Raw genomic sequence first — 26,520 nt, 5'->3', positions numbered from 1 at the left:
TATGGTCTGATGCCACTTGCTCCATTCTTTATGAAATGGTCTCTCCTCTCCCGATCCTATCCTTCCCGGCAACCATCTATTCTGTGCTGACATTTGCGTTGCATATTCTGTTGTCCTAGCACTTACCGTATTAAAATCCAATTACATGTCTACATGCCTATTTGTCTAACTAGGCTGGGAGCTTCTAGAGGTCAAGAACTACATATTACTCACTTTTGCTTTTCCAACACTTGGTACAACAGTCAGTATTTATTATTCATTGGATGAAGATGTAGCCGCTAAATAAGAAATAGAATCAATAAGTCACATCTAGACTTAATTCAATTTGCAGTTTCTGTGTGACTCAAAATAATAATATTTAAAGTCAAGGTAACAGTCATCAGACATTCTTAATTGCTCCTTTCTTGAGTGTATATATGCATTTGCATCTATTTCAATATGCATTCAAATGCTTATTATATTCATTTTATGTACAGACTACTCATTACAGAAAAACCATCTCAAGTCAACCAATGCATTTAAGAAAATCACAATATAGTAAAACTAGCTCATCCAGACTCATCACCAAATAATGTACAAGATTTTCACATAGAATACTGCATGTCTGTGATATTAATAAACAGAATTACTATGCCTTGCCTTGAGAAGATTATTCTCTAAATAGCACACAGAAAAGTAGTTAGCTGCTCTTTAAACACTTGACTACACTCAAAATGGCAAATAAACCAAGGTTCTATGACGCTAACATTTATTTTTTCTATTTCAGTGATAATTATACCCATAAACCTGATTCAGCATTCACTGCCGCTGAATTCATTAATTAAAACAATTTCGCTGCTACCACTGGGATTTCTCAAGGATATCAAAAACACATTCAAAAATCAAAATAGCATACATCATCAGTTTTAATATGTGCTTAGTATGCTTTGCTTTGATTTTTAACTCTGCCACTGTAAGAAGGTTCCAAATTTAAATACAAGGAGCTTATCTCCTATACAATTTTTTTTTTAAAGAAAACAATGTAGAATGTAAGATAGGTTTAATGGAAACGGCAAGATCTATACAGTGAATGACAAAACAGTTTCCTGAAAATCTCTATAGGATAGGAATATGTAAGCATATGCAAATATTTAGGTAACAGCAATTATAATGCCCTTATAATTCCAGGTGTGTGTGTGTGTGTGTGTGTGTGTGTGTGTGTGTGTGTGTGTGTGTGTGTGTGTGTGTATCCATCTGCCTCTGCTTCTGAAGTACTTGGATTAAAGGTGTGTGCCACTACACCTGGTGTATTTCTAAATTTTACTTGAATTATTACTTCTGTTTTCAAGAGTGACTAAAACCCAACCATGAAGTGAGAACATTCATTCTTAAAGGAAAATGATAGCTCTTAGCCAGAGCTTGGCAAGTTGCAATTGAAATTATAAATATATACACACCCAGGAAATTCAATTATTTCATGCATTGGAAACAATTTGACTCTACTTGGCAAAGCAGCACCCTAACTCTGAGCTTGATTTAGTATGATTAGCAGCACACTCTGTTAGCTGTTTGTGACATACTAGAGCACTGACATAAAACACAAAATAGAATTTGCAATAGTAGAACATGCCAGAATTGACCACTACACTGCAGAAGAGAGCCCCTAATGGAATTTTCAGTCAAGCTATAACTTAGTATATGTAACAGAATCTCATACAATTAAAATAACACAAAATAGCATTTATTTCATACAGCAAGGGAATTCCATCTTAATTCTCACAACCAATGTTCTTTCCAAAGGATGCTTGTGGGTAAAGATGGAGGAATGGAGTCAGACTGGTGAAGAAAACCCGCATCTGCCTTTGGATTATCTTCAGAAAATCCAATCACTGTTCCTTGTGCAAGAGTATCTGTGTCACTCACAGCATCACAGGTTGGGGACATCACAGGATACTGCAATGCCACTAGCAGTTTCTCTCAAACTCTTATAAAATTTAATTGGTAATGTAAATAGCTTATTGACCTTTCTATTTCCTCTCTCTTACCTATATACAACTTCTCAGAAAGAGAGGATATTGCTCTACCTATACTTTTGGAGAACCTATTTGGTGGAAATGGCAAGTTAAATTGCAAAGTATCTATTGAGAATATAGCCAATGTAAACAGTATAATAATAATGGTTTATCAAATAGGTTTAAGGGACACACCTACTTTTCATGTTAAAGTACAGTAACTCAACTTTTGGACTTTCTCTTTCCAGACAGAAGGTTGACTTTCAAAATACCCATTTCAAAGGCTAAGTAAAACTGGTTCCTTGAGATGTATGTTTTAACTGTGTGAAGCAAGTATCTTATACATAAAAGAAAAGACCCTGCTTCAAAGTAGTACCCTCATTGTGAGTCCAATTAGCCCTTAATAATTCAGCATCACACACAATTAGTGTGGCTTTAGTAGGGTCCTGCAACGGGTGCATTGCTAAGACGCCAGGTGAGAAATGAGTTCTTATGGGAATGATTTATTTTATTGTGTGAATTGATGAGCATCACTTAAACGGTCTTTTAATTGACTGGCTGTCTAAGTAAGATGCCTTTGAGAGAAACACTACATTTGAAATTTCCTTTGGCCAGGAGGAGAAGGAGCAAGGCTGAAGTCTTTGAAGTCTATAGCCATCAGACTAATTATCAGCTCCATTCAATGCAATTCATTTAATTACAGTAAATTGAAAAGGATGTGGGGTTTCGAAGGAAAATAAGAGAGTCAGTAAGTGGTGACAGAAATTACAGACTATGCAAATCATCAGAGGAGACCTTCAGTCTTCTCTTCCCTCCTCTTACCAGACCCTATTCACACTTGACTACTCTATACAGGGAAGAATAAGGGAGAGGTGGATTGGAAGCAGGGATGAGAGGGAGGAGCATTTACTATGGACCAAAGCTAGGCAGATACTTGATATTTCTCATTTAATTTAATTCTCATCATCACTCAAGGAAATTATTTTCCAACTTTATAAATAAAAATGACAGCACACACTCACTTATAGCCAAGCCCTGTTCTGACCACAATATAAATCCAGTTACGCCCAATATTGTCTTATCTCAACGAGCCATGTACTGTTCAATGTTACTTCAATTTTACCCAGGTAGACACCATAACACAAAGTTAAGTGACTTGCCCCAGGTCCCAGACCTGGGAGGCCCAGGGGCCAATAAGAAACCTTCCATGAAGATTCTCTAGGCCCTGAATCATGATGAAGTAGAAATTAGGGTCAACTTCCCCTGGGTGGCCTAGTACTGAAGATCATCCTTCCATCAAAGATCACCCCTCTTCCCAGGAACACTAAGAGATCAACACGACAAGAAAAAAGTAAGACTAAGGACCCCCCCCTCACCCCCCGAAACAAACCACTGGCAGTTTAGCTGACCAAGTAGCAGGCAGGATATAAAGCACTGGGACTAAGTGACACAGACAACAGTGGTCAAGGATCGGGGGCAGATATGAGGAGACGTGAACCCTGATGGCTGAGGTCTCCACTCAGACAGCTTCTGCCACACCACACTGTTAGCCAACTAAGACTAAATGCAGGGCCAGCTGCCAATGCAGGGAAATAAAGTACATGAGAACATTTTGAAGGCATAAGGATAGATGTTTTGAAAACACTGCAAAGTCCTTTGTTCCTGACATTTAGATAGATATTCAAAATCAAGATCAGATTAGTGGAGAATCAGGTCAGGGGTCTTTTAACCACACATCAGAGGGAGAAAAGAAGCCTAAAATAATCCAAAAACCACGGGTAACATTACCTTTGATTCTGGCGCCCATCACATTTATTCCATAACCTTTTAAGGGCTTTCTTCCTGCAGTGGCTGGTAATAGAAGGGTCACAAGTCACCACCATCCAGTGTGTGTCAGTTTTCAAGGCAGTTGACATATAGCAAGAATTGCAACCACAGAGACCAGTTATGCCAAGAAAGGACTTCTCCCATATCCCGAACTTGGAATTCCATATGAAACACCACATATAGATTTTTTTTTCTCCCCTCCAAACTCTTTGGAATTGTAAACTGCCACAACTGATGAAAAGTTAGTTTAGAAAAAGGAAAAAAAAACACACTCTCACTTATTTTGAATGTCTGCAGTCTCTTCAAACAGTGAGGTATGTGGCACGGTCCTATGGTCTTCTACTCTCAGAATGCTCCAACCATTGAAGTCGCATCATGTTGAAGTGGCTCTAGCATCTCTTTGCCAACAAATCAATGAAATCTGTTCTTCTTTAGAGACTAGTCTTTTCTCTGAAGTTATATTAGAACATCAAGCACTCAGCCTGCATAGCTGTATAAACATCTTTTCCTAGGGAGACAGCCTCCTTCACAGCATCTCCAATGATGGAAAAGGCAGTGCAAACTCCCATGTAAATGAAAACACAGCCCTGTCTTGGTCCCCAGGTAGTGTCATTCTGACAAATTGTTTTACTTAAGTCTTCCATGTTCTCATCTTTGTATTGTAGAATATTACACACACACACACACACACACACACACACACACACAAATTAAGGACTTCATTTGACATCTAAAGTTAGTACAAAAATGAATCAAATTAAATAATGAATAACTGAGGAATCAACGAAATGTAAATGGAAGTTCAATATTCTGTCAAGGAGTAAATTAAAACACCCAGGGAGAGCAGAACTGAGGTGTTTTTGAAATTTTAGGTTAGAAATACTTGACTAAAGGTCGAAATGGAAGTAAAAATATAGTTTTGGGGATATTGTTTATAAAAGTATTAAGAGGACTTGTCTAGGGCAGGAGGGATGGCTCTGTGGCTACGAGCACTTGCTGTTCTTCCAGAGAACCCAGGTTTGATTCCCAGCAACCAGTTCCAGGGAATCCAAGGATGCCCTCTTGTGTCCTCCACAGATGCCAGGCACATATGTGGCTCATGGGCACACATCCATGCAAAGCATCCACACACAAGAAATAAAATGATAAAAATGTAAATGACCTGTACATAATTAAAAATATTAATTCTTGTCTTAAAGATGTCAAGGAGAAAAAAGCATATATATATATATATATATATATGTGTGTGTGTGTGTGTGTGTGTGTGTGTGTGTATGTATAAATATATATATATTTACATCAGGGAAAATGTCTTCATTGCCCTTATTTGATTTCATAACCCGTAGTTCTAAGGGCTACTACATACCTCAGATAACTGTTCTTCTTTAGAGGTAAATGCAGTTAATGAATGAATTTTAGCTCCCTCTGAGTAACTATTGAAGTTTCAGAACAAATAAATGTATCTGAAATATTCTTATGGATACACATATGAAACACAGGAAAGGGCCAGGTTTCACAATGATAACATCAATTTATTTCCTCTTGTTTCCTTCCTCAATGGGACCTCATTGAGGAGTCTCAGACCACAAAATGTTGTTTAAAAAATAATCACAACCAAATCTTGAGGAAAGAGTAAACACAAGTTTAAGTCACCACTGCTTAACTTAAAGGATATTGCCTTTGACCCTTTCTTCTGTACTCTTAGCTGATCCGTTTACTCTCAGAAAAGCTGCCAATTGTCCAGAGTTCCACAGCAAGACTCTAGATGTCATTTCCTAACTGCCATTGGAGGGAATGAAAGGTACAACTTTTCTTTGTTTTCCTTGTATTTAAGCACATGGTCTGTGAGCATGCCAGGCAAAGCCATTCCCCTCTGGTTAATAAGACTCACACATTGTTTCTCTTGTCTTACCAACCACTTGGGAACGGCAAACTAAGAGCTAAAGTTTACAAGGTTTGCCATCATGTTTTCTGGGAGGAGGAAGGAAAGAGGGAATGGCACAGCACATGTTTGGAGATTTGCCATGATACCTAATTAAAAATAATGAAATTAATGCATAATTAGCTAATATAAAATAAAGTTATGCTGCAAGGATTTGGAGTGAAAAAGGCAAGGTGGCTCAGTGCAAAACATTAGAGATATAGATGGTTTATGGTGCAGATTATAGGATCAAATGTATTATCTGCATTCTTTTATGTAATATTTTGTCGTGTAATTATGAAAAATAAAGAGGCCAAATGCAACATCTGAGTATACATATGTAATTGCTCAAGGAGTATCTTGTGAAGTGCATGAAGCAATATTTATTCCAAATTGTAAGTATTTAAGGTCCAGGACTTCTGAGTCCACTACGAAAATTGGTGTAAACACAGACTGTATTGAGGGGAACAGACTGGCAGAAGGAAATACTGGCTGCAGGATTCTGAAACTCATTTTGTGAAAAAGAATCTTCCTTGTTTCCTATGGAGGGTGTTGCAATAAAGCTGGACTCCATTGAGGACTCCTACTTCCAACATGAAGATACTGAGTGCCCACTGATAATTTATCATGATTTTGGTTTAATGTATTAGAGGATGTTACATAAAAATAAATTATTTCTAATGATTTAAATTAAATGTCTCCACCCCAAGAATAGCAAGGCAATGCCTAACCAGCAGTAGGGAGCACCAAGTCATACTATATCTTAGCTGAAACTGAAAACTAAATATAGATCTGCTTCCTGTTACATTACAAAGCTGACAAAGTTGCTCAATAAATAATAAAGGTGAAATATTATTAATAAACAATCATCTTTCTTTTCAAACATCATGCAATTCTTCTGGTTTAATTTTCTCTTTGCTGTTTGATGCATAGGATAGATAATGCATTAATAACAGAATGACGGAGAAGCACATTCCTAATATTAAAAGCTGAGGAAGAGGTTTCTTTTTTTATTGTCTCTGTGCTCGTGCTGATGCTCCAATTCTTCTTAGGGGCAGTGCTGACTTAAAATTAAGTTTTCTTTTCAATTTATTATTGCATATAAAATTTTTTATATTATTACCCCATACTGGTAGTAGGACTTAAACACAAGTAATTTATAATGACATTTTTTAGACGATGCAAAGCTGCTATTTAGACATCCTTAAATCCAATTTTTCTATGTGGATTTAATTGCACAGTAATCCAGTTCCCAAAGACATCAAAGGCCACATTCCCACTCTTTACCAAGATTTCAATTGCTCTCATAAGCTAGTAAGTTTAAAGCATGATCAAATTTGTTCTTCAATCACTTGAGCCCCGTTAATAAACTATTCTGTGTGCTCACTCACCCATTCTAAGATTCTGCAACTTCTTTGAGATATCTTCAAGAGGAATCTACAAAGACATCTTTGATTGCAAGCTGGCTCCAGGGTAAACTTTACCAACACTGTTTTCCTATTCCACAGAAGTTAACAGGTGACATGATCCAATAGAAGTCAGACTTAATCTTTTCTCCCCCCCCAACCGCTGTATACAAGCTGTTAAAAAAAAAAACCTATATCTAACACACCGTTGAGTGTTTGCAGAATTTAATCATTTTACGTCAAATATTGATCCCAACACACACCAGAAAGTCCCCACACTGTTCACAGGTATTTCTTGGACTCTACCACATTAATACAAAAAGAGAAGAAAAGAAAGAGAAAGCATGGAAGGAAAACATGAATCATGGTCAACCAGAACACAGAACCACTGAATGCCAACAAAATAAAGGAAGCAATGCAACTTACCGCTCTCACTGTCCGACTTGTTCTCATGCTCTGTGTCTGTCAGGGTGAGGGCTGAGTTGGACCGGCTTGACAGGCAGGAACTGCGGCCCGATTTGACCCCCCTGCCCCAAAGTCTCATGGCATGCTCTGGGGACATCACTGCTTCGTTTTCCGTATCAGCATCTGACCCTGCACTGATGGAGTAACCTCTGTGAGGGAGCCCCATTTCCGCACAGAATGCCACTCCTCTTCGAGTTGCGGATTCACACACTCCTAACTGCCTTAGGGTAAAATTCTGTCCTAATTAGGGGGAAAGAGAGATAACAACTAGTGAGTATATGATCCCTGTATTTTCATTTCTTTTTTTATTTTTCTTTCAAAAAAGAAAACTTCCCTGAAAGAAACACTCTATTGTGCAGGCTTTCCCGCTATCAGCGCCAGGTGTTTGCACCAGCTTTGCATGGCATATGGTCAAGTGGATGCAATTATGGGAAGGAAGGAGGCCCAGTGGGCTGGTTGCAGGCTTCAGCTTAGATCCCTTTGTCAACTTAAACCTAAAAGCACCTCCAAAGATGGCTTCATGGCTCGACCATGAAAACTCACCACAGAGGGAAGAACTGGTTTCTGAAGCTAGAATTTGGCTTAGCAGATTGTGAAGCAACAGAAATGGCCATTTGTCCTGGTTTTGGTCCTAACCAAGGGATTTTTTTCCCACTTACATGTTACTTCTTTGGGTGAAAAATACTTTACCTCAGAAGTTAAGTTACTACAGAAGTAGAAACAGGAGTTTGGTCATTTTAATTGTATCTCCCCTCCTTAATTCAGAAAGCAATATAAATGTGTGTGTGAGTGTGTAGTGTGCACACAAATATTTATGTGTGTGTTCATCTTTATGTGTGTTCACGTATGTGTAAGCATGGACGTATGTATGTGTGTGTGTCTGAACACTTAGCAGTGTAATACCCTGAAAATTAGCGCCATGCACTGCATATCTATTTTTCTAGATGTTTTGCTTTAAGAAACACCTGGAAGGAAGCATCTGTATTGACCAAAGTGAACCAAGTTTTTCAAGTACAGTGCACTCTAAAAAGAAAGTGGGAGTGATATGTTTTTAAAAATTAATGATACAATCAGGGTCCCTGAAAATAAATGGCCATGAACCCTGCAAGCCTTTACTAATAAATTGAGCATAATAAAACTCATGACACTGCAATCACTTAAAGCAAACGTGTTTAAATTAGGTGACACTTCAGAAAGACTGAGAGTATTAATGACTCTTCCCATCTTATATTTGTTTTCTTGAAGTTTCAGTATTTTATGGCACCCTGGGTAAGGAGAATTTGAAACCTGTTTGATTGTAGAACACCTATATAAGGTGTTCCCAGTTTTATGTCTTGCCTGAATGAGAGGGCCCCAAAAGTAGGCATCCCCAGAATCAAATATATATATATAATATATATATAATATATAATGCAAATATATATAAACAAAAGTACGAAAAGTCTGATTTAAACACAGCTTCTTTACCAAATCTTTTATGAATATTAAGTATTTATATGACTCATGGTCTTAATTTTCCCACTTCCATCTTATGGATTTACATGAATATTTTAGAGTTAATTTGCTGTTATGAGAAACCTCCATTATATTTCTAAGAGAGGGTATTATAAATTATTTGTGATAAAATGGCATGTTGAATCTTCTAGGAAATAAATCAAACATAAGACACAATATAGTAAATATTTGGTTGTAAAGATATTAGCCCCCTCCAGGCCCAGCATATTTAAACTAGTGTGGTTAATTGTTTTATTGCTGTGGTCATATCGGAAGTTGGAATCAGCTTTATCTCAGTCAGACTTCCCAATGGATTCTGACAATGACACTCATAAATAATGAAAATTGCTGCTACAATTAGCTAGAAATCAAACTGTGCTTATCAGAGAGATGTGATTGGAGGCCAATCAGCTTGTAAGGAAAAAGTGAAAAGAAAAAAAAAGGGGGAGAAAAAAGGAAAGTTGCTTTTCCCAGCCAGGGTGAAGGAAGGTAAACTCATGGGGTAACATGGTGTTGTCTGTATTTGTAAAGAATTCATGTGAATTTCACCTATGAAAATCAGTGAAAAAACAAGGTTGATAGCATTTGGAGGTAAATGGATAGCATTTGGAGAGTAAATGGAAGAATTTGCTTATTGTTATTTACTGATCACTTATAAAGTGGACCAAGACTCTAAAACAGTTAAGTGTTGCCATCAAACACACAGATTTTTCAAATTGGAATACAAGTAAATTTTAGAGTTAGGGGAAAAATATACTACTGTATCCTCTGAAACTCTCTCCTATCCTGGGAAATGTCTATATTCCAGGATAAAAAACAACAAACAAGCAAGCAGAATTTTCTATTTCCTGAACTATAACTTGAGACATTTTCCAAGTTAATGACTTTTACCCTACTGCCATCCTAATATAAATCTACATGGAAAAAAAGCAGAAAGCTGTAGTCCTTAATTGCTCTCTGGGTATGTAAACATAGCTCGCTTTGCAGCTAAATATCCAGCACGTTATCCTCATGAAACAAATACATACGATCCAAACTCCAGAATTATTTGACCATTTGCTGTCAGTAACTCACAAGAACTCAAATCTCTTTAGGGCTGGTATTAAATTTAAACTATAAAGCAAACACAATAGCAGAAACCGATGCTAGAGTTCTTCCACTGACTGGAAAAGTTTATTTTTGTTTTCAGAAGGACACTGAGCTTGACTTCAGATACATCTAGGTTAGAGCCACCCACGAGTTCCGCTGAAGTCTCTTTCCTACCACATTTTACATCTGTCAGAGTGTTCGTGACTTGACCTAGGTGATGGTTCTGGGCTGGTGATGTTGTGCTCTGTGTTGGGGCACTTGCTTAACACGTGTGAGGGGCAAGATAGATACACAGCACTAAAAAGGAGTGGGGAGATGGATTATGTAAATGTGAGAAAATCCCTTAAATATATTGGCAAACATGATAATCATAGAGGGAACTAAGATTCCCACCCAAATCATTTGCCAAAAGTCACATCACCAACAAAGCTGGGGTTTATGTAAGTAGTCCGCCATCATTGCAAAATGCCTCACCGAGGAACTGCTGCCATGCTTAGAATTCTAACTGCTACAGATTCTTCTCTTGGGTTAGGCACTCCTGGGTTAGGAGCTTCTGCCTGAGTGTGATGACCCACAGGGAGAACTAATCATTAAGCCATAGTAATTAGTCTATCAAATGATTTCCCATGACCTAGTGATGTTTGTAACATAGGCTATTTTTAATATAAAAACACAAGACAGTTTTTTACAAATATAGAGGAGATGGAGAGAAGAAAGATCCCTGCCTGGCAGAGACACAAGAGCTAAGACAGTAGGGCTGAGCTGGCTTTGTCGAAGGGAAGGGCTAGGGGCAATATAGAGGAGTGGATGCCTAAGAAGCCACCAAAAACAATTCCACGAAGGATAAACACCTGGGAGACATTTTGTAGACTAAACTTCAGCTGTGTAACAAAGACTTATTTGCCTTGTGTTCTTCGCAGCATTTCTAACCCCATTAATTTAACTAATCATTTTGCCTTTCACAGTCTTTATATTAACTGTTTGTCTAAAATTGGCAAAAAAGGTATTTATTTTTTATCTGCTGCACTTTGAATTTTGGTAGCTTTGGTCAGCAGGGCCATCAACAGATCTTCCCATTATAATTTGGAACAGGACCAAAACAATAAATTGTAGCAAGAACAAAGTATACCTGAGGGCAGAATATACTGTGATTAAAATGCAGCGTTAGCTTGGATTAGATTAGCCAATTCTGTTTTATGATGCTCATAAACTGAAAAAATCTATAGAGGAAAAATTGAATAAATATAGCCAAGGCAGGTTGTATCACTTTAAAATAAGCTTATACTTAAAAAAAAAAAAGAATTGGGATATGTAACAAAGTAGACAGGATGGTATAAGAACAAACACTTCAAACACGAAGCATAGCACTTATGCTTTAAATAAATGAGGGGAATCAGAAAATTGGGTTAGCTACACAGCCTGTCTTCCTACCTTTTGAAGTATCTAGAACCTAGTCAGAGCTAGGAGGGACTTTACTAAGAATGACACTAAAAAGAGAGAACAAGTGGCGCAGGTGGTTCTCTCTCTCTCTCTCTCTCTCTCTCTCTCTCTCTCTCTCTCTCTCTCTCTCTCTCTCTCTCTCTCTCGTGTGTGTGTGTGTGTGTGTGTGTGTGTGTGTATGCGTGTGTCTGATTTTTTTATTTGTGTATGTACTTTTCTGTGAGTGTTTTAAAACAGTGTATCAGTAGCCTAGATTAGCCTATAACTCATCATAGTTCCATAATGAGGGAGGCCTGAATCTTTGATCCTCCTGCCCTCCCCACCCCGCACCCCAATCCCAAATGCTGGCATTACAGGTGTGCAACACCACTGGGTATTGAGTGGTGATGAGGCCTGAACTCAGGGCTTCTTGCCTGCTAGATAAGCAGTCAGCCAATTGAGTGACATATAGAAAGCAGCTCTGGGGAATTCCCAATGTATGCATTGTGCACAATTGAATACATTTTAGGAGATTCACAGATTTCTGCAACTATGACCACAGTCAATTTTTGAATGCTTTTACTATCCCCATAAAAGATCCCATAATTATCAGCCACCTCACATTTTCTGCTAGCATTCTCTCTCTCCTATCCCTTGGTAACCACTAATCAACTTCCATCCTACAGATGCTGGTTTGAGACATTTTAGAGTCAACCACCCTATGATGTATGTTCTTCTGTGATTGGCTTGGTTCACTGAGCACCGTATTTTTTTCAAGTTCAAACATGGGTGTGAGATGGCTCAGGAGGTAAAGGCATTTGCCCCAAGCTTGACCTGAGTTCCATCAGTGATCCCCAAGTGATAGAGGAGAGAACCAATCCATGAAAGTTGTCCTCTGACCTACCTCCACATTCACACCTTAGTACGTGTGTGCCCATATAACATACACACATAACATTCTCAAATAAATAAATGCAATATTTGAAAAAATTAAAAACAAAGAGGAAAACATTTTAGCCTGTATCAGGAATACATATATTTCATATCTGAGTATTACAGTATATGGATATGTCATCTTTCACATATCCATTCATTAGACAGTGGACATTTGAGTTGTGTCTATCTGGGGCTACTATGAAAATACCACTAGGAATATTGGCACACACAAGGTTCAGTATGTGTCTTCATCTCTCCATTAGGAGAGGGGCTGCTGAGTCACAGCACAGGTAGATGCTTGGCATCCTCAGACCTGCCACATGCTCTGGAGAGCAGAGGCATCGCTTATTCCCATAGTCAGTGTATTCCCAAGGTCACGTTCTCAACACCACTCATTACTGTCAGTTCCTTCTCTAGAATATCACACTGAAAGTAGGGTCTCAAATTTGCAGTGAGTCTTTGGAATATAGGCCATTGGTACTGATTTCAAGGGGAAAACCAGAATTGCAACGCTTTGTTTGAAAGCTGTTGGCTCATGGACATGCTATGAGACTCTATTTGTAGCTCATTCTATATTTCTTTGTCTTCTAATATGCCATTTTATTCCTTAGAAAATGCCTTCCCATTGAAATAACAACCACTCCCCAGTAAGATAATTTATCTTAATAACTACATGCTATGCAAAGTCACTTTATCCTAAACGTACACGGACAAGACACATTTACTATGGCATCCATGCAAAAATTTAAATAACCTAAAAGTTTACCAGAGAGTGACTGCCTGGGTGAGATGCCTGTATTTGCTATGGAACATTGCATGGCTAACTTAAAGCAGAAATTTGGACGTATATGTTCAGATCTGGAGGAAAGCCACTCATATATGTTTTAAGTTGAAAGTATATGTTATGCAATAGTGTGTATGGTATGATCACCCTTTGGGAAACTAAGGAAGAGAGAACAAACAGACATAAATGTGCCTGTGTTTTAAGCATGAATAAAGAGGAGGAAGTATAAATAACTTATGATGGTCCATTTAAAGGGATCGGATACAAAGAAAACAACGAAACAGAATAGACTTGAAGGCTTTTTTATGATTACTATCTCAATAACTATAAATAAAGGAAAAACACCAAAGTATTATTAAAATGAACTTTGTTGATTTGTTTTTTAATAGTGCTGATTCAAAGACACCTTCTCTAGAAAAAGCTGTGCATCAAATCCTTCCTTCTTTGAAGAAATGAAATTGTGTATTTTTCCTTCTTCATACATGGATCATCTTCAAAGAGAATAAAAATCCATTTTGCCCAAGAAACAGCCATAATTCAAATATGGAAAATGGATGGATAAATCAGTATAAATATTACAAAAATAAAATAATCTACCAATATCTTGTACTACTCCCCTTGGTTGTTGTGAGCTTGAATGACATTATGTGTTTTTGGGATGGGATGACATTCTTTCAGTGGTCCAAAACTAGAGTTTTCTGTTAGGTGCTGGTAGAATCAGCATGTGCGCCTGCTGTATGATCACAAAAATGTGTGTTCACAAAATGTAAGATGATAACACAGTAATAGAAACACATATACATATCTTTATATCAGATTTTCCACTTGTTAAGCAGAATGCCGATCCTCAAATATGTAACAGAATTCGACTTTGGTACTGGGATTGAGCCCCTAGAGCTTCAAAGCAAGTGCTCTATCACTGAGCTACAGCCCTAGTGTTTCCAGCTTTTATTTCTTTATTTAAGACTTCATTTTTATTTTCAGTGTGTGTGTGCAAGTGACTACAGACTCCGCAGAGGCAAGAAGGGGGTGTTGGATCCCTTGAAGCTGAGATTAGAAGTAACCGTGAGCCATCGAATAAGGGTGCAGGGAACCAAATTCTGGCCCCCACAAGAACAATGCATGCTCTTAACCATTGAACCATCTCCTGTTTTTCAATATTTTATCATCACAATGATGGTACAACGGAAACAACATAAGGAATAATTTATTTATTTTTTAGCTCATGGTTTCAGAGCAATCAGTCTCTAGAGTGTAGAAAACAGTTTGGAAGCAGACAAAAGGGGAAAGTCAAAAACCAACTCACATTCTTTTTTCCCGCCAGTTTTATTTCACTGGGCCATGAGCCTAGAGAATGGTGCTGTCCATCCAAGGCATGTCTTCCTCTCTCAGTCTGGAAATGTCCTCACAGATGTGCCTTAGGTATGTCCTTTACAATATCCTATGTGATTTTCAATGCAGGCAAGTTAGCATTGAACATTAACTATCCAACTGTACCATGTGGTTGGAAGGGTATTTTATATGTCACTACAGGTAAGGAAAAATAGCCGAGTTTTCTGCTCCACAGCAATAACCTTGAGTTTCCAGAGAATGGCCACAACAGTCTCTGTGCTCCACACTTATTACTACAATCACAAGTGTAATGGAACGATTTCCCCTCCTCAGTCACCTGCAATGCAGCTATGGAGGGTCCCTCTGTCTCCAGAAATTTGAGGTGCTCACCAAGGTAGATCTGATAAGGTGGGCCTGGGCAAATTCAGGTACATATTCAAGTAGAATCATTGTGAGTAGAGAGATTGTGATGGAATATCACTTCCCTCCACCCCAGGATAAGATTTGTCTGGCTTCCAGGGGAGGAGACTCACATGGACACTGAAGGGAAGGGTTGGTGGAGCAAATGAGAAAACCTAAGTTTTAAGTCCCCTGACTTGTAAAGAAAGAACGTCTTAATCCTCACTAAGGTTTTAGACACTCAACCACGAAAAACTGATTTTAGCAACCATCTGCAATTACAGTGATGCTAAAATATTTCTTTTATCAAAAGGGTATTGTGAAAATGAATTTCCTTTTTACTTACTAATTATGGCATTAGAACAACCCAAGACCTGGGGATGGTAATACCCCTACAACAACATATCTGCTGGTATCCGATAGGCAGACTGTGGGAGGTGTTGGTCTCAAAATGCATATGGTTTGGCATGAAGCAGCAGGTGTTTAATAATTGTGACTGGAGCGGCCCCACGGCGCTTCACAATGTGTATCCAAAATTGGCAACGTGGCAAGGAACTGGATACAAGTTTAGCAATAAGCTGTGGGCTCAAGACATCAGACCCATAAAGGCCAAGGCGGGGGAAGGATTACTCCCACTGTGTCCCGAGGAGGGCTCTAAGCTACATCTATCTCCTCACACCTTCTGGTAGGTAATCTACAAAGCTGCTTGACCGCCAAGCCTGAAAGAACAGCTGCCTACTTAGCCAAAATGAGTTAACAATCAGTTAGGTAGGGGAGCTAAAAGAAAGAGCGAAGAGGGAAAGACTAACATGAAACGGTGATAAACCAGGGCTACTTAACTCGTGTCTTTAGTAGAGAAATTTAAGGTTGAGTAAACATGACCATCTAAATCCTTTAATCCTGCCACTGACATTTATAGCGATGGAGAGGGATTAATCATTTGATCTCCAAATGAATCATTTTAAGCAGTTAATATTTAAAAGTAATAAACTTTGGAGTTGCAGTAATTAGCCTAGTAGATCTGATTAATGCCTCAGGTTTTTGTCTCTTTTTATAAGACCCAATTTTTGAGACACACAAAGAGCTAAATTTCCTCAGCCTTGGTATAACAGAAAACACAAGACAAGGCCTGGAATTCCTTACATTTTTGTATGATGACAGAGGTGAGGGAGAACATGAAGAAATGAAAAGTTTGGGGTCTAACTGGAAATTCATAGCAGCATTAAGTGCTAAATGGTAAGACCATATGCTCATATTTCTTTTGAAGTCTAGGATCGGTTCCCATTATTCATTATAATGGCATCCAAGACTAAACCAAATTTCAGTCTTTAAAATTAAAAGCATTTTCCTCTTGGCTCTTGAATCTTCCTCTGACAATTGCCAACATGTCTGAAGGCTTAATATAGTTTCATAGTCTAGAAATATACAAATAAACAAATTACATAAATAAGAATGAGAGAAGGAATTTTTTTTCGATTTCATTCCCAAAGCTAGGGTAAAAATGGTGCAGAGAGACATAAATATTATTATTATTATCACTTTTGTTTATTTGTGTGTGTGTGACTGCACACATGAGTGCACAAGCAAGTACATGCATGTCATAGTATGAGTGTGAGGTATGCATGTGGACATCAGAAGACAGCTTACACACGTCAGGCCTCTCCTTTCTACCATGTGTGTCCCAGTGATCAAACTCGGATCTTCAGATATGGCAGCAAGCACTGAGCCATCTTGGCAGTCCCACATAATTAGTATTTTAATCAAAGGAGTTATAAATACTATTTTTATATCTGCCCAATGCTATTTGTGACACTCTAAAATTATATGTATAACCTTCATGTCCTACATTTTAAGAAATATGAACTCAACTCTTTTCATCTACTTGGAACACACACTATATGGAAGGATTTAAATATTATCATTTTAGTAATATTTAGTAATAGTCAACTACCTTCACCCACACATAACCAGTTTCTAAGTGCTTATAGGCTTTTTATTTTCTATTTGGAAACTGAGGAAATATTTGAAAGGCAAGTTCGTTGACATGCCACCACCTCTTAATTCTTGCATCATTATCTGGAATATGCCATGTGTGTTATTATTATTATATTGTGCAAAATGCTTTTGCTCAACAGAGCCTTTTGGTACAATGGACTCTGAGGCTGTTTTTAAGTGAGGACTGTGGTTATAGCTCGGTGGAGACTATGTGGCTGCGCATGGTACTAAATGGAATCTCACCCTGGCTGAACTTGGATGAGAGGAAAAAGCTACAAACCCCAAATGTGCCACATTCAATTACCCATGTTTGACCATGTCTACTTTTGGTTTGGTTTGGGGGATTACTGTTTAAGAAAGTTTCATATACAGTAAAACTCACCAACCCAAAGCAGACTCTTTATGCACTGTAAGAAATGCAGCCACCACAAGCCCCAGTTAGATATGGCAACTCCGCACGAGCCCATCCAATTCTCCCATGTCCCATTAAGCCTAATGGACAGGCACGCTCCTGTTTCTTACAGATCAGTCCTGTCAGCTCTTTGAGCCATGTTAATGGAGCCATGTGGCATAGATTCTGGATCCTTTTGATTAGTGAAATGTTTCTGAGTTCTTTCCACATCGTCACATGTTAATGTCATTCTTTGGTACCATCAGGTCACATTTAATTGAACAAATATCCCGCATGTTGCTAAATTCATTTACCTGGTGATCTTCCTCTGGGCCCATTATGAACGCAGTGGCTACAAACACATGTTTTCATTTGTTTCACGTAAATACTGGGGAAGTGAATTCCTGGATCATGGAAGGAGGTGTTATATTTATATAACTGCCTATAAGAAATTGCCAGTTTCCAAAGGGGTTGTGCCAATTTACATTTTGCTCTCCATCAGCAATGTATGAAAGCTCCATTGTTCCAAATTCAACCGTAAGTGGCACTGCCAATCATCTCCCGTTCTAAACTGTCACAGTGCATTATATTTATTTATTTGTGTGCATGCATGTGTAGGCACAAACATGCCACAGCACATATGTCAGAGGACAACTTGCTGGTGTTGGTTCTCTGCTCCATGCTCTGGGACTTGGGATTGAACTCTCATTTATCAGGGTTGGCAGCAAGTCCTTTAACCTATCTAGACTTTTTGCCAGACGTGTGTGTGTGTGTGTGTGTGTGTGTGTGTGTGTGTGTGTGTGTGTGTGTGTGTGTGTTTTGTGGATACATGTTCATAGTATCCCAGGCTAACTTTTGATCATCTTGCCTCTACCACCTAAGTATGAGATTCTCTGAATAACTGAATACCTACCACAACCAGAGTTGTTCTTTTTAATTCCAGCAATTCTAGTAGATGAGCTATCCAACTGAATCTGTAATCATCTCTCTAGTGGCTAATGATGCTGTGTGCTTCCTCTCACATATATTAAACATCTGTGTATTTTTTAGGTAACATTCTATAGAAGTTTTCCTAAAAATGATCTGTAGGCACTCTTTATTATATACTCTATGCATATATTACTCTGGCATACTATATGTTATAGTATTCTATATACATGCCCTTTGAAAACATACACATATACATGCACACAGAAATGTTTTTTCCGTAGGCCATACCTCAGATTCTCATTTGCTTAAAGGAATTGTATGTAAGGAGAACTATTTAAGTTTGATGGAGTCTAATTCATTAAGATTTCTTTGATATTTAGTCTTTTGTAATTAAGGTATTTTGCCTATTCCAATATATTCCAGAGCACATCTAGCTTTCTATGCTGTTTTATAGTAGAAATTAAAATGAAAGAGCAGACAAGAAAAATGGTTTGAAATGACACTACTTATTCCTGGAACTGACCAGTTTTTGTCTGTGTGAGCAATGTGACAAGTCTGGGTGTCATATTTCCTCACCTATTTGAAAGACTTACTGAATGGCAAAGCTCTCTCAACTGTGAAAGTTTTGTAGCTACAGGAAATGGTAGGCCACGGAACTTGAGACACCGATGAGAACAACGCACAAGCTTAAAAGAAGGAAATGGAGAAAAGGGCTTTAGATAAAATTTGTATCTAAAGGGTTAAATTTTCCTTCAGCGCCAGAGGAAACTGGCTTATAGTTCATCTTTAAGATAAATCTAAAGGGCTTACAAAAAAAAAAAAAATCAAGCGATTCTTGGTGGTGAATGTCTGTAATCCCAGTACTAGAGAGATTGAAGCTAGAGGACTGTTGTGTTTGAGGCCAGCCTGGGCTACACAGTAAATTCTAAGACAGCCTGGGCTACTCAGTGTAAGACCTTGTCACAAAACACACAGACATAGGAAGGAGAGGAATGGAGAAAGATGTGTGTGTGTGGGGGGGGGGGCGGTTGGTGAGCGCATTGAACTGTATCATCTCTGGGCTGGCCTCCTGCCACAAAAGCCATGTTTAGCTCTATGTTGTTGACTTGGGAGGTGGTTTTTGTCCCCTACCCTCAGACTGAACGACAACCATTCTGGGCTCCCATAGCAGATCATTTTCTGCTTTTGGCCATTGGTGATTTAAAATTGGAGGTGTTCCCCTCAAAGATCCACTCTACTAGTTCAGCCAGTGTCCCTATCCTGCTGTCTCTTCATTCTCCCAGGGATTCTCCAAATCTCAACTTTGCTGCTGGGGACTCTGTAAGAAAAAATTTACTGTCTATACATTTCATACTCTTTTACATGATCCTCTGAATAAAGCTTTGGGTAGCGCCATTTGTGAGTTGCTTCTTTGTTGATAGTTTCTTTCTGCTTCTTCTTCAGCCCCTATTTGGTAAGTTCTCACTTTAGGAATGTACTGTATGCAGAAGTTGAGGAAGACTGGCTATGTTCCCCTGTGAAAATGGCACAGAGGATGCCAGGATGGAAGACAAAGCTCAACAAGCCATGTGTACCGGAAGAGCTCCATCAGCCGCATCCTAGTCCAGAGACTGCCTCTTTGGAAACTTGAGCTCTTCATTCCAGCCAGGGAGACCCTTCTTCCTCTTCCCGGAGACTCTTCTGTGAATCGTCTGCTGGCCATACTGGGAGGATTTCCCTGGGTAAGTCACTGAGGAATCATGGGATGCAGAGTGATCCATTGAAGGACAATGAAGGTCAGTGACGGTTGGGAGTCTGAGAGCCGAGTTGTGGAATCAGTTACTGTCTTTCCCAGAATTAGAGGAAAAACAGCTTACTTTTCTTTTCAGGAGGGCTCCTCATTCTTAATGGTATATTCCTGCCAATTATCCACCAAATTGATATCTGTCTTAATTTGGGTTTCCATTGCTGTGAAAAGACACAATGACCACAGCAACTCTTATAAAGGGCAGCATTTAATTGTGGTGGCTCACTTAAGGTTCAGAGGTTCAGTCCATTATCATCATGGAGGCATGCAGGTAGCCTTGGTGCTGGAGCTGAGAGTCCTACATCTTCATAGGTAGACAACAGGAAATGGTCTAACAGTCACAATGAGGGAAACCTGAACAGGAGACCTCAAAGCCCACCCTCAAGGTGACACACTTACTCCAACAGGACCACCTCCTAATGGTACCACTCCCTTGGGGGCTATTTTCTTTCAAACCACCACAACGTCTGCCTTCAAATTGTAAATGTTGCTCACTAATACATACATTTTAAATATTCATATTTATTTTTAATGAGCATGAGACTTTTGCCTGCATGTATGTCTGTGCAATGTTTGCTTGTCTGGTGTCCCCTGAGGTCAGAAGAGAGCAATAGAGAGAGTCCCAGGAACTGGAGCTGATGGTTGTGAGCTACCATGTGAGTGGTGAAATTGAATCCAGGTCCTCTGCAAAAAAAAGTGCTCTTAATGCCTGGCCAATTCTCTAACCCTATTACATGTATCTTCTCTATGTATGCAAGTTAGAAATAGATTTTCTTTATTATAGTGGTTTTGTTTGGGGTATCATAGATTATATGAAAATGGTTTTAAATAAAAATCATCATTTAAGCATGTTATTCCCCCTAGAATTTTGGCTCCCACAGAAAGTCTCCTCTAATTTTGCATTGTGTATATAGTCCCAGAAACAGACTAAATGGATTCACAACCACTTTCTCCCCGCCACCTCTGTTGTAAGAACTGCAGAACAAAAATAGTATGTTTCTTCTTGTCCTGTAGCTAAGGAAGGTCATGTAGCAGAGTTCTGAAAAGGGAGCTGCTAGAAGTCTCAGGGGAGTCAAAAGCAATCGTTCAATGTGTAGAAGGGGGCCACACACCCTTGCATTCATTCCCACTTCAGCAGGAATACAGAAATGCAACAACCACTTAGGGACCTGCTGGATGAGAGCCACATACTTAAGTTGGCAAGCAAAAAAGATGGAAGGATCCTGACTCCTGGGTGGCAGCTTTGATCCTTGGACCATTTGCCTTTCAGATTATTTGTGAGAAAATAATTCCTTTAGGTGTTTCAGCCACTGTGTTTGGAGCTTTCTGCCCAAGCCATCCATGTGTTACCCTGACTCTCAAATTAACTTCTAGAATTCTTATTGCTTTTTCACCAACATTTGTCTTTAATCCATCTTAATTTATTTTTGAATATGTTGAGAGATATGGGTCCAATTTTATATTCTTCCAGATGGATAACCAGTTGTGCCAGCACCATTTATCAAATCCCACTGAATTAGTTTTTTTTTTTTTGTTTTGTGTTAAGTTCCTCTATATACTACGATCTATTTCTAAAATGTTATCCTGTGACACTGAACTCCTTCTTAGTATTTGTACCAATAGCAGATAAATGTGATACAGTACTTCATATTATAGTAGATAATACTGTATAGTAGACAACACAAGGCCACTACAGCCTCACTAGTCACCTTTTTACATATGTTTGGGGTCTAATTTTAGACTTTCATTCTTCCAAATGAATTTTAAATCACTTACTTGAATTTAAAATAATCCCAACTCACTGGGATATCATTCAATAGCTTTCACATTTGTGTATTCGTTTTGTGAGAACTATTTTTTTTTCAGCTTGCCATTTTGTCATCACCAAATCACTATCTTCTTAGTCATTCAGATTTTACTTGTTGTACAGCAACATTTTATGAAGGCTCCAAGTCATTCCCATAGTATTTCTTGTAGAGGCTCCTATAGTACTAGCTGCTATTCTGACAACATAATTTTTATATCCAAATTTAGCCAGTTATCACTTAACAAATGACCTCTTAACAATACCAGTAGATAATATGCACCAGACATTCTTTTAGGTGGTTTACATATTTGTGCTCACACTTAAAATCTACAAGTAACAAAATGCCCATTAATCCACACACTGTAGAGGCTGAAGAGTCCTAACTTCAAGGTCAACTTTGCTCATATACTGAGTTCTAGAATAGTCTTTGACTATACAGTGAAAGTTGTTTTTTAAAACAAAAATGAACAAATAAAACTTGAAACAAAGATACAACAAACAAAACACAAAGAAAGAAAACTAAAGCACAGAAAAAATTTAGTATATTCCAAGCAAACTCTCTCTGGCTAAGCTAAAACTGCCACACAGCTAATGAATGGCCAGGCTGGGATTCAAACATATGTTATCAGGATCTCAAATCTATATTTTAACTCATATATTATAGTACTTACATTGTCTATATGTTAATCTTGCATTAATTTACATACCAAAATGCACTTCAGATTCTATCTTTATACTCTACAACACATGGTTTTGTGTGCATATAATCACATATTGAAAAATTGCTGATTTAACTTTTTCCAAAATATGTATCCACCATTTTTCTTCTCTTATTGCAGATATCAAAATATCAAAGTAATTTTGATTAGTAATTGAGAGATTAGGTAAATCACTTATATGCTACTGATTTTAAATGGAAGACCCTAGTATCTTACAATTTATAGTGTTTAGATGTTTCAAAGATCATCTTAAACATGACATATTTATATATATATCTTAAATATGATGTATTTATGCATATGTATTTCATGGGTTCTTTCTTATTTTTATTTAGTATGTTTTAAAAAGAATGTTTCCTAAATTTTACCTAAAACTTTTCCATCATCTACTGATAAGATCATGTTTTACTATTTTGATTTATTAACCTTATTATGTTAACAGATTTTCTAACACCAAAAAAACCTTCCATTGTCTGTAAGATTAACAAACACTTGGTTAATAATTGATTTACCAGACTCTTTTCTTTATATATTGGTGGGCCCTGACATGAAGAAAGTGATTTAAAATTTTACACAGTACTGAGAAACAACATAGTCTACACAGCTCTTACCTGCCTCACTTGAGGAGGACTGGGCCAGACAGCTTTTAAACATTAAATATAAGGCACTCAAGGCTAATTTTTTTCCGACAAGCCTTTCTTCATGTTCTGAAATATTCTAGATTAATTATCATTGCTGAGAAGGAACAAGTCTTCTGGGCTTCTCACATACCTATCTTAGTCCCATTTAGTTGATACAATCCCCCCATCATCTTTCCTTATTTCTGTTCTGAGGTCTTAACATGGACCTTAGTATTTAGGAGTCTTTATTTAATTTTTTTTTTTTTTGTACCTCCAGAGTCTGAATCCAGAGCATCATACACTCTAGGCAAGTTCTCTACTATGCAGCTATGCCCCTAGCCTTCTCCCTTTCTTCCCTTTAAATTGAGAGATAAGGTCTTAAACATGTGATCTTCCAGTGTCAGTCTCTAATAGGATAAGAGCTGTAGCGCTGTAGCAATTATGCCTAGCCTTAAACTTTTTGAAAAAATTAATGTTTTCATTTGTTTTTAATTATAGTTTTATATTGGCCACCTAACTTTTATTTCCTTTGGTGTATTTTCTGCTATTTACTTATTTCTTAAGATGTGTGGTAAATCTGTCATTGTTGGTTCTTATTTTTCAAATATATTCATTGTCAATATATTTTCTTATTATTATGGCTTTTAACATCTTCTATAAATATAGAAATAAAATTTTACTTTCATTTTGTATTGTTTCTTCTCACAATCAATATACATAACAATCCATGGGGAGAAAAATCATTTTATCTTTTTGTCACTTATTTTTAACTTTACTATATTTTGTGATCATATTTTGATTGTAAAATCTCATGAATATTTTGTTTTATTTGTGAGATCATATACCTAATTGGTTTCTGAAATCATTACATAATATTGTAACTGAATCATTTCTATTTAACATTATAATTTCTGTACATGTACATATTGTAGTTAGAGAGAGGGTGTCGCTGTGCACTTCATAGGCCAGACTGGCCTCAAACTTATGATCTGCCTGGGTGAGCTTCCTGAATTCAAGGGTTATCCATATACCCCACCGTGCTTATCAGCGTGCTTTCTTATTTTTTTCTTTTAGATCTGGCTGATCCTGAAGAGGGCAATTTAAAATAACATATTATAAGTGTGTTTTAACAAGGTTTCCTTTTTTCCTAATACGTTTTGCTTTATAAACGTTAACTAGTACACCTTTTAATGGATGTAGTTGAAGAATCAGCCTTTGTGGCATGGTTGGGTTTGAAACTCTGGGCTTTGCATAGGCCATACATAAGTACTCTATCTCAGAGCTACACCCATTCCTATTAAAATTTTTAATAATAACTTCTATCTTTATAGATATTAATAAAGCCACCCTTATTTTGTTTACTGCATGCATTTACCTGATGTCTCTTTATTTTCAACCTTTTCAGAAGGCATTTTAAGCATGTTCCTTATGAATACCAATAACTTTTATGAACCACGTGAATAGCTTATGTCAAAGTTCTGAACATTTATATTTCATACAATGCACGTTATAGATGTGATTCCTTCCATCTTGCTTTATGATTATTCATGATTTTCCTTGTTTCCTCCTTTTCCTGGGAGCTGTTTTTGCTAATTTGGCCAGATTGCTATTCATTCCCCTTTCCCCCTGCTAATTAGGTAGGTCTATTGTGCTTTTCCATTCCCCTAATGATCACCTTCCTTTCCTGACATTCATATTCAAATACATGTTTTTCATTATTACATGAATGCAAGATAGCAATTATTTCGCTCCGAGAAAGCTCTATTTCTTAAGGGTTCCCCTCCTTCCCTTCAGATGAGACGTGATTTTAAGGAACTCATTGACTTTCAGCATCACTTTCCCACAACCACTGGAGTTCGCAGAGATCCATGAACACTTTTAGTCCCAGCCTCATCTTCCTGTGACTCTGTCCATCTTGGTGATTCTTCTACATTGCCTATTGCTCTGCCAGAACTATGTGCCCCCTTATGGCACTGTGACTTTGCTAAGTCGCTGCCTCTGCTTTAATGCTATGTCGCACAGTGTGGATGGATACGGTCTCTGTATTTTTACTAAATGTGTATCATTTTTGCTGACAGGCAAATGACATGCAGCTCAGCTCAGCTTTAAAAGCAGAGTGTTCCTCTTGCTTCAGCCTCCCAAGTGCTGGGATTACGGGCATGACCTTCCCCATCTGGCTAACAAGAATGATGGGTCTCAGGATGGGCTAGCTTGGATATGACTGGTTGGCATTTGAGAAAATGATGGAAGCAAAAAAGTTTTCAAGAAAGCATTTATTTACTTGGGTCAAGAAGGTAACTCAGCACGTTGAAGGCTGGGCATCTCTTCTTCATTTTGTATGTGTATCCTTTACTTTGGACCATGGCTTATCTCCGCATGCAGTTATGTTAATCACTCAGGGATTGTCTCCCTAGGAGGTAGCAACCCCTAGACTAGCTCATTCCTTCACTGCTAATGGTACAAAGATAAGAAAGAATATCCCCAGGACTCATAATGCCATCTTCACACAATGCGTTAAGTCTAGTTCTGAACCCCTAAACTAGTCAGATATTAGTGGCCTTGAAGAGCCATTGAGGATGGGCTCTTTCATTAAAACCCATAGTTCCTTGTAAAACCAGGAACTAAAACTGAAGGATTTTTGACTACTGAACAAAAGAATGAGGCCTGAATTGTATCTATGCCCCTGGGTTGAGATGGGACTGTCTGAACTGTGTTGAAGAATAGAAGATTACTATCTAGCAAGACTCTCTGACAAAGAACAAATATATACTATTGCCCTCCCTTAAGACTTAATCCAAATGAACCTTTACTCACCTGGACAGGAAAATACCTTCCAAGAAAGTTGTCTGTTTAAGAAATGTTAAGAAACAGCATAAAGACTGACTAAAAATGTAAGTCAGCCAAGTGGTCCCCTTGGGTGTTGTCACTCTCACCCCATGAGAGCAGTCTTTTGTTTTTGTTGTTTGCTTTTTCAGGGGGTGGTTGGCCATGCTCACCCCATGAGAATACTTCCTTCTCAATGATCTCCTCTGCTACTGGCCACTCTGACCTTCAAGAGTGTCCTGTATTTTTCTATAGCAAACTCTTCTATGCTACACTCTGTCTCGTCTGAATTCTTTTGGTGGGCAACACAAGGACCAGGTAAGGGAAAGGCTGAGAGGGTGGGGGGATATTCCAGTAGCAATCACAGCCCTAGATCAGCAGTTACC

At 38.0% G+C, this 26,520-nt stretch overlaps 1 protein-coding gene across 1 annotated transcript in view; it reads right to left on the bottom strand.

Annotated features, from left to right (window-relative positions):
* The window catches only part of Tenm3 (teneurin transmembrane protein 3), a 590,659-nt gene that overhangs the window by 401,565 nt on the left and 162,574 nt on the right, over positions 1-26,520 (bottom strand). Inside the window, exon 3 of the mRNA XM_027391059.2 lies at positions 7,572-7,850. Coding sequence (XP_027246860.1) covers positions 7,572-7,850 — 279 coding nt within the window. The remainder of the gene's footprint in view (positions 1-7,571; positions 7,851-26,520) is intronic.

Source organism: Cricetulus griseus, assembly GCF_003668045.3.
Source record: "Cricetulus griseus strain 17A/GY chromosome 1 unlocalized genomic scaffold, alternate assembly CriGri-PICRH-1.0 chr1_1, whole genome shotgun sequence".
Taxonomy (NCBI): domain Eukaryota; kingdom Metazoa; phylum Chordata; class Mammalia; order Rodentia; family Cricetidae; genus Cricetulus; species Cricetulus griseus.
Note: the sequence above shows the minus strand (reverse complement) of the source record. Positions and strands in the feature narration are given on the sequence as shown.